The sequence below is a fragment of the Amaranthus tricolor genome, chromosome 17 (assembly GCF_026212465.1).
Source record: "Amaranthus tricolor cultivar Red isolate AtriRed21 chromosome 17, ASM2621246v1, whole genome shotgun sequence".
Classification (NCBI taxonomy): Eukaryota; Viridiplantae; Streptophyta; class Magnoliopsida; order Caryophyllales; family Amaranthaceae; genus Amaranthus; species Amaranthus tricolor.
In genome coordinates, this window is record NC_080063.1 from 9704175 (window position 1) to 9720296 (window position 16122).

Consider the following 16122-nt stretch of genomic DNA (forward strand, 5'->3'; position numbering starts at 1 on the left):
ATAATCTTATTTACAATGTTTCAATATTAGAAATTAGTTTTCAAATATTCAAAAAATCATAATTAGAAAACTGAAATTGGACCTAATTTGCTAAAATTAGGTGAAAAATTAATTCAGATTTATAACAGTTCGATTAATAATCGGTTCGGGTTTGTATCAGTTCGGGTTAAAAATAGTTCGATCTTAATCGGTTTTAGTCAGGTTGCATTCGGTTACGTGAATAATTCAGGTCGGATTTGACTCGAGTCGATCACTGTTGAGTTCAGGTAACATCAATTAACGTTTATATGTCGATTATAAAATTCGGTTGCAGTTCGAGTTCTATTTTGCCCTTTTCAGTTATCAAACGGTTCGAGTGTAGTATCGGTTCAGATATGCCGGTTCAATAAACCTAAAAAATTAACATTTTTTCGGGTCAGATTTTCGGATCTGATTTTGGGGTCGAGTTAGATTTGAACAGCTGTAAGTACATTCCTACATTTATAGCATAGGTGATAGGTCCCTCCCTCATTTACACTATGTTTAGATGGAGAGAATTTGAAGAAAAGAAAAGGAAGAAATTTGAAGGGAAACAATTTTTTTTATTTGGATAATAATTTTAGAGATGTAAAAATTTGAAAGGAAGGAAAATAAAGGATCTATTGTCCTTAATTTGTTAACAACCAAATCCTTTCAAGGGGAGAAAAATTTAAAAGGAAAATAAACTTGTTAGGTAGACAATTGTTCATATTCAACTTTTTTTTGAAACTTTCATTAATATTTAGCTTTAGTGTACATTTTATTGATAGTATTTAATTTATTTAGAATTTATATACTCTATTTTCCTTTCATTTCCCTTCAATTTCCTCCTTATCCAAATAGTGAACATTTCCATCACTAATTCCTCCCCTTCCTTTCCTTTCTTTTTTTTTCCTTTCCCTATCTTTCTTTTCCCTCCTAAAATCTTATCCAAACATAGTGTTACGGTCAAATAACAAATAGAAAAATAACAAACAAAAATTACTCCTAGTAATAAGATTTACAAAAGCGCAATTTGTAGGTAGGTTTAGGTTATCTCTCGAAAGTGAATATTGTCATTTCTCTATAGCCTGCTTAATCTTTCACACAATTGTCGCAAGGATTAGCACCATATTTGCAAGCATTTGAATCGAAACGTTCTCCAAAATGTTCAAGTAATGACTTTCTCCTACATTCATCCTGTGTAAATGATGGAATGGTCAATAAACAATGAATCTACTATCGAATTAATGTGCGTGATACAAGACAAAATCGTAAACATTTTGGTTCACAAACCTTTAGTTGACAATACTGTTGCATTTTCTGAGCTTGATTCATTGCGTTTTTGAAGCTGACTTTGTTAAACCCTTGTGCATTACGCAACATACAAACAACTCGACTAAAATCTTTTTTCTGATACAAAATAATACATTCAGCCGGGAGATTGTCTCTCCCTGCCCTTCCTGACTCCTGATAATAGCTTTCTATGGATTTGGACATCGTATTATGGATAACAAAACGCTACACATGAGAAGAAAGCATTTATTAGAACTTTCTGAAGAAGATAAAGAAAAATGTTCCCAGTTTTCACAACAAAAGTTCATTATTTGTAAAATATGCAAGAATAATGCACTAAAGCAATATTATCACCCACAATTTGGATTGGATTAAGCAATTATAAATCAAGATTGTCACTAGGTATTAGTTATAAGCAGAGTGAACGACTTACCACATCAGCTTTATCTATTCCCATTCCGAAAGCAATCGTAGCACATACGATCTTTACTTCTCCCGTATGCCATTTTTTCTGAACGGAAACTCTTTGACGGGCTGCTAAGCCAGCATGGTAATACGTTGTTTTGATCTTAAATTTGTCATTTAAGTATTCTGCCACTTCCATGCATTCATTCTTTGAAAGACAGTACACTATTCCACAAGAATTTTCAAACCTATCCTTTATTATTTTACCTAGCTGCTTCAGTGGTTCCTTGATCTTATCAATCACTTTGTACTTCAAATTGGGCCTATCAAAACTCGTCTCCAATATCAAAGCACGAGGAATTCCTAATGCAGTTAATATATCCTGAAAAAAGCACTCAAAATAAGGATTTTATGGATGCCCATGCAAGAGCAATTTACTCAATATAAATTTTCTACCTTGCGTACAGGATAAGTTGCAGTTGCTGTTAATGCCATAATGGGGACATTAGGAAAATTTTGCTTAAGGCAGCCTAATCTACGATAATCTGGACGGAAATCATTGCCCCATTGACTAAACACAAAGAATAAATAAGTGAGCAAAGGAAGGGGATAGTGCAGTCCAAGTATGGTGAACAACTAATTTTATAGTCAAATCTACTTACTACGAGTTTTAGAACAACAAAATCAAAACAAAAGGTGAAACCGAAATCATATCTTTCTCATTGAACTAGCTCAAAAAAATACCCTCCACTAACGATGCTCCACCGACAATATAACTTAATTTATGAATATAATTGATTATGTTGCGCTAATATTTTTCACGTCACAAAAGATACCCTCAACTAGCTATTCTACATGAACAACTTCATCATGAATATTATTCATTTGTTGCTTTAATACTTTTCAGGTCATGCTGAAATCAAGACGAGTTGAAACACTTGAACATAAGAATGAAAAAAAGGTTAATCTCAAAAGAAGTTCATGATTGGCCTAGTTATCATTAGTACTGGTGAGATATGGGAATGCATACATGTTCATCATTGATACCAAGTGGTCGTTTAGTTCACATCGGATATTCAACTTTATAGAAAATAATTTGTAACTACTGGTAATGTGGTTTGGTTGTTGCTTGTTTGCTTTAAACCCATATCCTTCATTATTTTATTTGGTTCATCAAGTCTTTTGAAAAACTAAATTAAAAACAAAACCATAAGTCAATACCATTAATAAATATTAAATATATATATAATAAATTGATCATCAAATTCTAAATAGATTCACTCCAATAGCAAGGATTACACTGAAAGACAAGAAGTCACTATTGATTCCAATTATAAAATAAAATTAAGATAGAAAATTAATCGCTATTTTATTATTGGTATGAAAATTAAAATGTAAAGTTAATTAATCATTATTTCTTGAATTGATGGCATGTGAACTGAGTTTATAAGGATGCAAGGCACAAAAGAGTCCTAAAGCCGAGGCGTAGGCTCTTCGTGACTAAATGAGATTTGGTGGTAAATGGATATCATGGATCATATCACGTGTGTCTACTACTTCAATGTCTATGCTAGTGAATGGTTATCCTCTCAAACCATTCAAAAAGGAGAGAGGTCTCAGATAGGCTATCACTCTATTTATTCATCTTGGTGAGTGAAGCTCTCGTGAGTATGTTTAAAAAGGCAGAAATGCTTAGGTATATTAGTCCCCTTCTTATTTGTGAGGAGAAGGTGAAAGTAAAGCATTTTCAATTGGCAAATGATACACTTCAGTTTGTTCCTAAGTGTACGAAAACGGCACTGAACTATTTCAGAATCCTTAATGTCTTCGGAATAATGTCAGGCCTGAAGCTTAACTATGCAAAATCTAGTATTATCACTTGGAGCAAAAAAGACGATACTGGGGCTTTCGCATTAGCAGGCATGAGTAGGTGTAAAAAGGAGAAATCCCCTATAATTTTCCTAGGTATCCCAATTGGAGATAATATGAATAAAGTGCAAGCTTGGAATCCAGTTATACAGAAGATTGAGGTAGGCTGGCACAATGTAACATAGTCCGCTCCTATAATCTTTTCCCTTGAGTACCACGTTTTCGAGGGTCTTTCTCCAATGGTTTTTTTCCCTCCTTTGGGTTTTTATGCCTACGGGTCCTAGATGTCCGTCTACAGTGTTTTATCAATTTAAAATCCTAAATTAAAAAAAAAAATTCCTTGACACAACTTCAGCCAACTTTTCGAAAAAGCAATAAATATTTTCAACTTTACTATAGATAAATGATAAACGTAGCTTTTGTTACATAGTGCATGTCGAGTCGAGCGAAGGCATACCTTACACAGTGGGCTTCGTCAACAACAAACCCTGTCAATTGTCCCTGCAATTGAGAATTGGGATGGACTTCATCATCTCTCATCCATATAATTTATTCAATGAATTCACAAATCCATTTGGACATTGCAAAGAAAGCTGAAATTTATTGCAGAAGCAGACTTAGCTCACCTTTTGATACATACATCTTAAAGCATCAAAAAATGATGCACTACCTGAAACTCTTTCTGGGGTTACATACAAGAGCTTACATGAGGGTTTATCTCTCCTAACAATAATACATGAAATACATTAGTTTCTAGTAATGTGAACAGTCACTGCACATAATAGACAAATTTTTCTAATTTCTTAGATTTGCCTTAAAGGAACAACCAGTATCACATGATTCGCTAATCTCTTCGCGAATCGCGAATCGAAAAAAGCGATGTATGGTCGGTTTTGGGCTATTCTTGGGCAAATTTGAGTGAATTACGAATTCAAAAAGTGAATTAGCTAGCGAATTATGTTACACTGGGAACAACCATTCTATTATATCTTTAGGCAATCAGGCTCAAACAAGCTCCACTAAGCTTCATAATACCTTTCATAGTGAAGGAAAAATAAGCCTAATGCACAAATAAATTTACAAAAATAAAAATTGGAAAAACTGTTACCTAAGCTCTTGAGTAATGGCTGCAGCTTGTGCTGAGCTTTGCTGGGAGTTCAAAAAAGTAGCAGGTATCCCATACTTAAGATTTAACGTGATTATCTGATCCTGAATAAGAGAAAGTAGTGGAGATATAACTACGGTCACACCTGGTTGTAGAGTCGCAGGAAGCTGTAAGAACATCAACTCTGTTAGATTCGGAATTTGAATTGGTCATGCAACTAATAAATAACAGCCTTAGAAGTTGTCTAAGAAAAATATCAACAGTTGAGCAACCATCATGCAATCAACCTCTAAAGTGGTGTACAAGCTAAAATTAACATTTTCATATCAAATATGTAAAACAATTGATTATTTGATCCAGAATAAGAGGAAGCAGTGGAGATATAACTACGGTCACACTTGGTTGTAGAGTTGAAAGAAGATGTAAGAACATGAAATATGTTGGATTCGGAAATTGAATTGGTCATGCAATTAATAAGTAACAACCTCATAAGTTTCCCAAGAAAAATATCAACAGTTGAGGAACCACCATGCAATATTACATTTACTAACCAGCCTCTAAAGTAGTTGTAACGGACTGTTCTTTTCGAAATATAGGTTTAATATAATATAATAGTAAGTAATGCTAAAGCGGAAGTCTATCAAGCCGTGATTATTGCAAAAAAGAAAAAAAAACAAAAGTGTTTTCAAAAAAACAAATAAAACTTAAATCATCAAAATATAATTTTACATATTACATCTTGCTTTAATACATAATTATCGTTATTACATACTCATTATATAAATTACATACATACTATATCCTAATATCACATAGACGATACGATAGCTTCTTAATAACCTCGTGTAAAGTCACCTGCAGCATCTGCTCCCATTATAAGGGAACAGCCGATGGAAATCGGTCAGCTAATAAGCCGCGTATAAAAACTTACCAGCATAATACAAGTACACAAATATGTGCATTTCAATAAGTAATATGTAAAAGGATTTATGCAATATAGAGGATTCTTTTTTTTTTCGTTAATTTTATATATATAACTTCTGGTCCTTCTGCTTGATTACCAGGGCGTGATTTACTAACACTTCTGCTTGAGTGTTAGGGCATGGAATCCGATTACTTATTTAATGAATGCAACACATATGATCTTTGTTTGATATATGTAAGCCTTTTAGGGTGAGGTAAACCAAAACCTGTAACTTAGTGGGAGTCACTCCTCCAGTACAATGTTGCTCGAGCCACAGGTTAAGTTAAATAACCTTACTGTGTTCGCCGTATTTTACATGCCGGAAAACACGTCCCACGTTTTTTACATGCCGGAAGCATGGTTCGGCATTTCCTTACTACCAAGCCTTTTTATTATCATGTTACTGTTTTCACAAAAAATGCAACATTACAATAACATATAGTAGAAATAAATTTATAAGTAAAATATAAATAATCATTTATTATTAGACTAAATCAAAACTTAAATTGGTCTTTAGCATTTATTTAGAGATTAATTTTCAATTGGCTTTATTAATTTCTTAATATCAATTTCTTAAATGTCATTTATTATAAATGATAAAATAAATAGTTTCATCATAAATAAATACTAAAAATATCTTAAAAAGGACATATTGGGTTTATTATAGATCCTAGCCCATTTATCTAAATTTTTAGAAAATAAAATTTCATCTTATTTAATTAATTTCATAATAGCTTAGTTATAGATTTAGTATATGAATAATTAATGTCCTTAAGATTAAAATCCAAACAAAATATTTTAAAAAAACTAACTTATTATTAAAGGAGTTGCTGAATATTTTTATTCACCAAAAACAATAATTTTGATTGTTTTTTTCATTTTTCTTTCTTTCCGTCTATTATAACAATTTAGATTATCAATTTATTTCTATAAAATTTAAATATCACAAAATTTCACAGAAATTATTTAAATGAAAAATAAATGTGCAGTAACAATAAAATAAATTATTTTTCCAGAATTATATATTTTTAACCCAAATTATGAATTTTCTTATTTTATGCGTTTTTTTAGCAAACATTAATAATAATACTTATCTAAACTATAATTCACGAAATTAATACACAATATATATATATATATATATATATATATATATATATATATATGTATATGTATATATATATGTATATGTATATATGTATATATATGTATATATATGTATATATATATATATATATATATATATATATATATATGTATATATGTATATATATATATATATATATATATGTATATATATATATATATGTATATATATATATATATATATATGTATATATATATGTATATATATATATATATATATATATATATATATATATGTATAGAAAATTTTTCATTTATATATATATATATATATATATATATGTATAGAAAATTTTTCATTTAAAAATATTAATATTTACTATTTTAATTAAAATTATTTCAGATTATGCAATTTTAGGAAATTAAAATAAATAAATCATATAAATTAATTTACAATGAATTAAATCACCAAAATTTACACAAAATTTAATTTATATATTATAAACACATATAAAATTTATGGGCATAATTTTATGTAAATAAATATATGTAAGAATTTATACCTTAATCGATTTCCTTATTTGTAGAATTTCTAGCCACAAAATTAGCATCCTCCCCTTGAATTTCTATAATTAATACTAAATACTATTATTAGGAAATTTTTGAGAATTTTTAGGAATTTTTGTAGGAATTTTTGAGATAATTTTTTTTTTTTTTTTTGTTTTTTGTCTTTTTTTCTTATATTATTAATATATATTTTTTTTAAAATCATAAAATGGTATATAAACATAATTAGATTTTGTAAATATAGTTAATTTAGCTACGCTTGATATTTAAAGCACAATATTATTATTATTCCGGGAGAGAAAAAAAATGAACTTACTAAATATAATTAAAAAAACGTATAATTTAAACCTAATATTTTAATCTAAGAGATATATATATATATATATATATATATATATATATATATATATATATATATATATATATATATATATATATATATCAAGAACTTAAGAACAATTGAAATAAAATTCGGAACCGAATTAGAAATAATAAAACGAAACGATGATTGAATTTATCAAAATATTTAAGATTAAGAAAATAAGACCTGTTACAGTAGTACACAAGCAAAAATTCACATTTTCATATTGAATATGTAATAATTACCGGATGAAATTCTTTATTACTCAAACTCTTCAATTTCACCTACAACACTTATGTCACTCATTTCTAACTCCAAAAAAAAGTTGTTAACACCATACCATGGCCACAATCCTTTAATTGCAGATAAGGTATGCGGAAAAACCAAAAACAACACACTTGCTTGCTACAGTTAGCCTAGGTCCAACTTTTGAATTTTGCTACCTATTAGGTCAACCTAAAAGTAGTGTGCACAACAATAAACATACTGTTCTGATCAAACTCTTCAATTTCACCTACAACACTTATGTCACTCATTTCTAACTCCAAAAAAAAGTTGTTAACACCATACCATGGCCACAATCCTATAATTGCAGATAAGGTATGCGGAAAAACCAAAAACAACACACTTGCTTGCTACAGTTAGCCTAGGTCCAACTTTTGAATTTTGCTACCTATTAGGTCAACCTAAAAGTAGTGTGCACAACAATAAACATACTGTTCTGATCAAACTCTTCAATTTCACCTACAACACTTATGTCACTCATTTCTAACTCCAAAAAAAAGTTGTTAACACCATACCATGGCCACAATCCTTTAATTGCAGATAAGGTATGCGGAAAAACCAAAAACAACACACTTGCTTGCTACAGTTAGCCTAGGTCCAACTTTTGAATTTTGCTACCTATTAGGTCAACCTAAAAGTAGTGTGCACAACAATAAACATACTGTTCTGATCAAACTCTTCAATTTCACCTACAACACTTATGTCACTCATTTCTAACTCCAAAAAAAAGTTGTTAACACCATACCATGGCCACAATCCTTTAATTGCAGATAAGGTATGCGGAAAAACCAAAAACAACACACTTGCTTGCTACAGTTAGCCTAGGTCCAACTTTTGAATTTTGCTACCTATTAGGTCAACCTAAAAGTAGTGTGCACAACAATAAACATACTGTTCTAATCACTTTGATGCAAAAAGATGAAATATATCATGCAAAGATAATAACCTGGTAGCAGAGACTTTTTCCACCTCCAGTAGGCATGAGAATAAAGCAATCTTGCTTTTGGACAAAAGCTTTACAAGCTTGATGCTGCAAAGGGCGAAACAACGTGTTACCAAAGATAACAACATTAGCTAACTCGAAATCATCCAATGCTTGCAACTCTTCATAACCTAGAGTTCCCCTTTTTGCATTTAGTACACAACTGTTTCTTGTAGAAATAACTGGTGGACTCCAAGCCTTTTTCTCAAAGAATGGTAAAACTGAATCATGAGTCACACTGCTGTGACATTCCTGAAAAAGCACCAGAATTTATTAAAAGATGGAACTTCTCAAACATGGAAAAAAAACGACAATAGAAGATCATATACTTTTTGCAAAATGAAGATAGAAGTCTTAAGTGCATATCATTCAAAAAGAAAGTAGCTTATCGATAAGAGAATTTCCCTTCAACATCATCAATTATCATTTTTTTCTTTCGTTGATTAATTGGGGAAAATATTCTAGTTATTTTTATTCTTTTTGAAATTAATTTAGAACTTTAAAATTATAAATTATTTATAATTTATAAAATTATAAATTATCATTTTTCTATTTTCGAACCATCCCTCAATAAGTTTTAGTGATAATTACTTGGATAGTAAAATCTCATTTGATAGCACGATCTTACATCACCCTGGTTATCAATAACAACATTACATTGTCAAATACCATTAAGTGGCTCTTACCTAAGGTTGGGTTTGATGGTTGAATATACGCAACCTTATCCTTGGTGATTAGAGCTAGCTTATATCCTTAATTTGAAAACACAAAAGTTTCTCCATCCTTTCCCGTCACTGTAGCTGAATCTCTTTCCCCTTTTGAAAGCCAATAAGTTTTAATCTTTGTCCCATTAAACCACAAAGAAACCGAAAAACTACCATGGAGGCTACCTATCTTAATGAGGATGAACAACCCCAAGGAACCATAGCAAAATTCAACACTAAGAAGATTGAATCAAAGGCGCAAATGAATTGTGTCATTCTAAAGTTAAGATATTATTCATTAAAGTCGGTGGACAAAAAGATAAAAGTGCTCGAAACTTCAAAAGGAGAAACTAGAAAGTGATTAGACTCTTATTAGTGATAACACAAGGCGCCTGAGTAATCATAATAAATTCAATGTTTAAATATCAATACTAATTTTAGTCCCTAGTTTATCATATTGTTTGACTCGAGTGATTAATGACTACTTCATCTTGTTTAATATAGTAGTTCCGTACAATATAAAAACAAGATGTTTATTCAATCATTCAAGTATATATATATATATATATATATATATATATATATATATATATATATATATATATATATATATATATATATATATATATATATATATTGGATATAATACCGAGACTTGATCGTGATCCTGAAAATATAGAATCTTGGCAACGTGTTTAACGAATTTCTTAGACGTGAGTAATACTCTGCTACTTTGTTGGGTTGATCTGATGTAGATTTATCAAACCCCGTCTTAAATCTCAGTTATAAAAGCAATGATAGGGTAAGTTCATACCTCAATGGGAATATAAGTTTACAAGACTGAATAAGTCATTCTTTCTTAATGGAATTTATATATGGGCCATTTCAAGTGAGAACTAAAAATTAAACCACGGTTATGCATTCTGAGCTGATTTGTAACTCTAATAAGATTAGTTCAAATTCAAAGAAAGTAAGATAGGACTGTATAGTAAAACCTAGTGTCACAAGGAGTAGCATACTATAATGGTAAAATCTTATATCATCAAACTTATGGAAGTCTAGTATTATCATCTATCCTACAGAAAAGTAGGAGATTGAAGGACTATGTCTGAGGATCAATATAACAAATAAATAATAAATACTACACGATTAATATAGATATATATGTGCATTCAATGTATGGAAATTGCTTACTAAAAAGTAATGTACGGTTGTAGACTACTGTGATTAGACTAATTAGAGTTAAATGCATAATTCTAAAAGGTCGCACAAAATAGATTAAGGATCAGTTATTAACCACGTATATATAATTAATATAAAAAACTCAGTTAGCCTCAATAATTGATATTTAAGGTTTATTTGAAAAGGGATTTCAAATTCGATTTTTGACATTTTGTAATATTTATATTGTTACTCAATTTGGAAAAACTGATTGAGAAAAATAAAAAGAAAAAACGCGAATTTTGTGAATAGACTAATGTGATTAGACTAAATAGAGTTAAATATATAATCCTAAAAGGTCACACAAAATAAATTAAGGATCAATTACTAACCACGTAAATATAATTAATATAAAAGACTCAATTAGCCTCAATAAATGACATTAAGGTTTATTTTAAAAGGGTTTTCAAATTGGGTTTTTGACATTTTGTAATATTTATACTGTTTGTCAATTTTGGAAAAGCTGATTGAGAAAATTAAAAAGAAAAAAATGTGAATGTTGTGCTTCTTTCTTAGCTTTGTTTTTTCGGTGCTAGCACACCAGTAATGTGGATCATAGTGGACTAATTAGATGTATCAAATTTAACACTTATCTCATACTTAATAGTACTTTGCAGTAATTGTTCCCTACATAACTGTACAAGTCACACATCAAAGGTTAGTTCTTTCATATCCTTTTATAGATGTTTTAACAATTTGTTAGAGCAACTCTATCCTTTGAAGATTCTAAAACAAAAAATGATAAAGATTGCAAAATGTAAAAGAAACAATCAAACACCAAGAGTTGAAAGGTGGGGAAAATCCTAATATCAAATTGATATTAGACTATAAAACCCCGCCCAATGAATGAAGACAATTTGTTGAGTAGAGTACTTGGTGAATACACTAATCCAACTCTAACAATGAAGAATGAAAAACCATAGAGATTACAAAGCGAAATTGAAACCCCCCAATTTCACCCTTATAAACCCTAATTTGTGACTCCCTCTCTAACTAGATCGATCTCACGTCTTGTAGGATTACAAGAGTATTACAATAATATCACTCAACAAATGATGTACTAAGGAGTATATGTAAGGCGAACATAAGAGATGGGCAATAACAACCAATCCGCCAAAAACAAGAACAAAACATAAGCAACAGAAAAAACCGAGTATTTGTTCAACTTGGTCGAGTTGACTCACTCGAGTGGGTTGAGCGGCCAACAGCAGGTTGAGTCCACCTGCTCAAGTGGGTAGAGAGAAAAAGCAGCAGCTTCTGACCTTGGTTCTACTTCTTATGCATCAACAACACCATCCTTCTAGCACACCATACTCCAGTACATCGAGACCAATATGAGATTATGAGCCACAACATAACACAATTGTTGCTATTTAGCCAACTTTTTGACATCTATAAGTTTCTACATTAATGATAACGAAGGTTTAGTATAATTGAACACGGAAAATTTCATAACGTCCATGGTGCTGACACTCCATTCCTAAGTCTCCATTATGTTCATAAATTGTACCCTCAGCTCCTCACCTAAAACTACCTTCCCATGTGATTTGCAATGTCAAATAGAAGTAATACATAGGTAGATATAATTATGCATCCATGGCCAAATATATAAATGAATTTAAATCTTCAAAAGCGTCTTACCCCTGATCTCGCAGTGGTCCAATTATTTTCAAAAATTTCAACCTCTGAGTCCTCAGAATCCACGACAAGAATGTTCTGACGTGTCTCGATTTTAGGAGAATGTTGTTGTACGACATGAAATGATTTACTTGTCGGATCCTGATAGTCAAAATTATCTTCACCCAAGATGGTGGTGAGAGCATCGAATGTTTCAGTTTCCATCGCTTGAACATCATCCCATTCTTCGGTGTCTTGGATAGATTCCGCTAGCATTGCTAGGAAATCATCACCACAGTGCTCCACAGTGATGAAATCTTGGCCATCCTCACCTTTATCATTTTCATTACTTACATTAGTATGTCAATGAGATTACATATGAATAATAATTAGGGTTTTAAAAATTTCAAAAAAAATATTAAGGTTGATAGAGAAAAAGAAAAGGAAAGAATACCATAGAGAAGAATGAAGCGATCCAAACATTTATTGGCAGAATCCTCGTCAAAACCAAACTCCATGGCTAAACTCACTAATCGAACTTTCTCTGCCATCTTTTGGTATTATGAGTTCATATTTTCTCGGCCTCCCACAAAATATAAGTGGCCAATACGGCCAAAAAGTATCATTAAGTTAGAATTTACTATTAATTGTTTTGAAGAGTTTTTAAAGTTTTTCGAATTATTTATGTCAAGTAATAGATGACCGACCTAAATTATTTTTGACTAGTCTAATTGATTATTTATTATTATTAATTATCTTTAATTTTTATTGGCCATTTCTAAAGACTCAATTTCATTAAGTGATGATAATTCAACATACATATTAAATTAAAATAATAAATTAAGTATTTATATTTAGTTGTTTAAGTAGGTCTAAAATCATATTAAATATTAAATGATTAATTGATAAATTAATTAAGTCCGAAATATATTGAATTAAGATGACTTAAGTTTATTATATTTGGATAAGGTTGTAATTATATTTGAATTTGAATTTGAATAAAATTAACGTGTGTTCAAGATATTTAAATATCTGAATATATACCTACACATTTTATGTTTAAATATTTGAATAAATAGGTTGCTTGCAAATTAAGGTTTGCTAATTAAAGGTTTTCGTATATATAAGGAGACATTTTGAATCTTAACTAAAAAATAGGTATAACTAGTATTTAAATTTAGCTAAAAAATAGGAATTTAATTTAAATGAGATTTACACGATTTTATTATTTCAATTATTGAATTTTAAATGCCTTGTGTAAGTATTAACGTGGCAAGACATCAAGAGCTCAAATAGAGAGTCAGTTTGAATTAAGGCTCAAAGTTTTTGAAGGCGGACTCATATTGATCAAATTAGCAAGATTGGTGGATGAAGCTTCCTTGTCTTGCAAGATTATGTTGAGGCGTGACATATATATATATATATATATATATATATATATATATATATATATATATATATATATATATATATATATATATATATATATATATATATATGTATATTTATATACATATATATATATATATATATATATATGTATATAAATATACATATATATATATATATATATATATATATATATATATATATATATAAATATATATATATATATATGTATGTATAAATATCTATAGGTATATATATATATATATATATATATATATATATATATATATATATATATATATATAGATAGATAGATAGATACATATATATATATATATATTTATATATATATATGTATATATGTATATATATATATATATATATATATATATATATATATATATATATATATATATATATATATATATATATATATATATATATATATGTATATATATATATATATATATATATATATATATATATATACATATATACATATATATATATAAATATATATATATATATATGTATCTATCTATATATATATATATATATATATATATATATATATATATATATATATATATATGTATCTATCTATATATATATATATATATATATATATATATATATATATATATATATATATATATATATATGTATCTATATATATATATATATATATATATATATGTATCTATATATATATATATATATATATATATATATATATATATATATATATATATATATATATAACACACACTCACACACTCACACACATACACACACACGCATGTACACTTAACCTTAATTAACCCAAATTTACCTTATTCATGCCTATTTAACTTAATTAACCTTCGTATTATTTAAATTATTTAAAATATGTACATATTCTAATCACAAAACATATACAAACAAAAAAATAATTATTTTTTTTAACAAAATACACATAAATCAAAATAATTAACAAATTAATAATAACATAGACTTAAAAAATGTAAAACTTAAAAACAACCGCATATATAGTTCTTGCCTTTAAGCATTTAATTTTAAGTCTTGTATGGGATTCAATCTTTCATTTCCATTAAACAATTTCCTTTGGTTTTTAAATTTTCATTTCTTAATTGCTATCAACTTTGTTATTGTATTTATCATTGTTCTTCTTCTTTTATTGCTTTATTAGAATAGTTATGCTATCATTTACTTGTTTCATTTATTGTCACTTTCTTATTGGTTACATTTATGTTCATCATGCTTTTCTCATCTAATATTTTATTCTCCAACTTTTAATTATTATTCACATTCAAAAGTGGGTATTAATTTAAAGGGGCAAAATAAATATTTAGTATTATTAATTACTCCCACCATTTTTAATGAAGTTTCCACAAGTAAAGTTTACAGTAATTAAGAAAAATTGAATATTTTAGATGGTGAATTTAATATATTATTTTTTTGAATAATAAATTTGATTGAAGAAAAGTGGTGACCATGAACATAAAAAATATTAAAAGAAAGTTGGTGGAAAAAATATGAAAATCACAACTAATAAAAAATTATTTTTATAAAGTTAGTAGGATACAAGTGGGAGACCATAAAGAATATAAAAATGTTATAAATAAGGGTGATTTATTAACTTCACGAATAACCGTTACTAAGACTTTCTCATCCAAAAAGTAGTCAAACCAAGTACCATACCAAACATATATACTTACTTCCCATTCTCAGTCTTGCTCATATGGCATACATATACTTGCCAGTTGCCATTAGTGACTTCTAAGAGGTGTTGTGACTTACTAGTATGAGGGTTAGATCATTAATCATTTTACAAGACTTGTATGAGTAGCGTTTTGTATTTGTATTTAGCCTCATCTATATAGGCTATAGCACTAACTCATCTCAAAGCTCACAGCCGTTTTAACAATTCAGTTGCACTGTCTAATGATTAATTGAAAACAAAATCTATTGTTTATATATTAACGTATCTTCATCACCGCCAAATAATTACTCCATCAACGGAGGTACAACTCTGAATGGTCTTCCAAACAGAGGCGGATCCAGTTGGATCCTGTGCTCGCACGTGAAGGCACTAAAATTTTATAAAATAATTTATAATTAATAGGAGTTAAACCTGAGACCTATAGTTGGAAAGATTACACATGTAACTAAGCTACCCACTTTTTATGTAACTCTAGTCTCTAGAAATATTTATTACTTAACCTTTCCTAGAGCAAAGGTATATATATGTTTCAATTGAACAAATTTCGAAAA

At 28.8% G+C, this 16122-nt stretch overlaps 1 protein-coding gene across 1 annotated transcript; it reads right to left on the reverse strand.

Annotated features, from left to right (window-relative positions):
- Positions 1 to 720: 720 nt before the first annotated feature.
- LOC130803859 (ATP-dependent DNA helicase Q-like 1) lies at positions 721 to 13099 on the reverse strand. Its single transcript, XM_057668072.1, has 10 exons — positions 12914 to 13099; positions 12484 to 12791; positions 8882 to 9169; positions 4676 to 4839; positions 4194 to 4290; positions 4025 to 4068; positions 2155 to 2269; positions 1727 to 2080; positions 1294 to 1518; positions 721 to 1197 (listed from the first exon to the last, which is right to left on the reverse strand). Exons 1-10 carry the CDS (start codon positions 13008 to 13010, stop codon positions 1093 to 1095), a joined length of 1797 nt encoding a protein of 598 aa, XP_057524055.1. The 5' UTR covers positions 13011 to 13099; the 3' UTR covers positions 721 to 1092.
- Positions 13100 to 16122: the final 3023 nt, after the last annotated feature.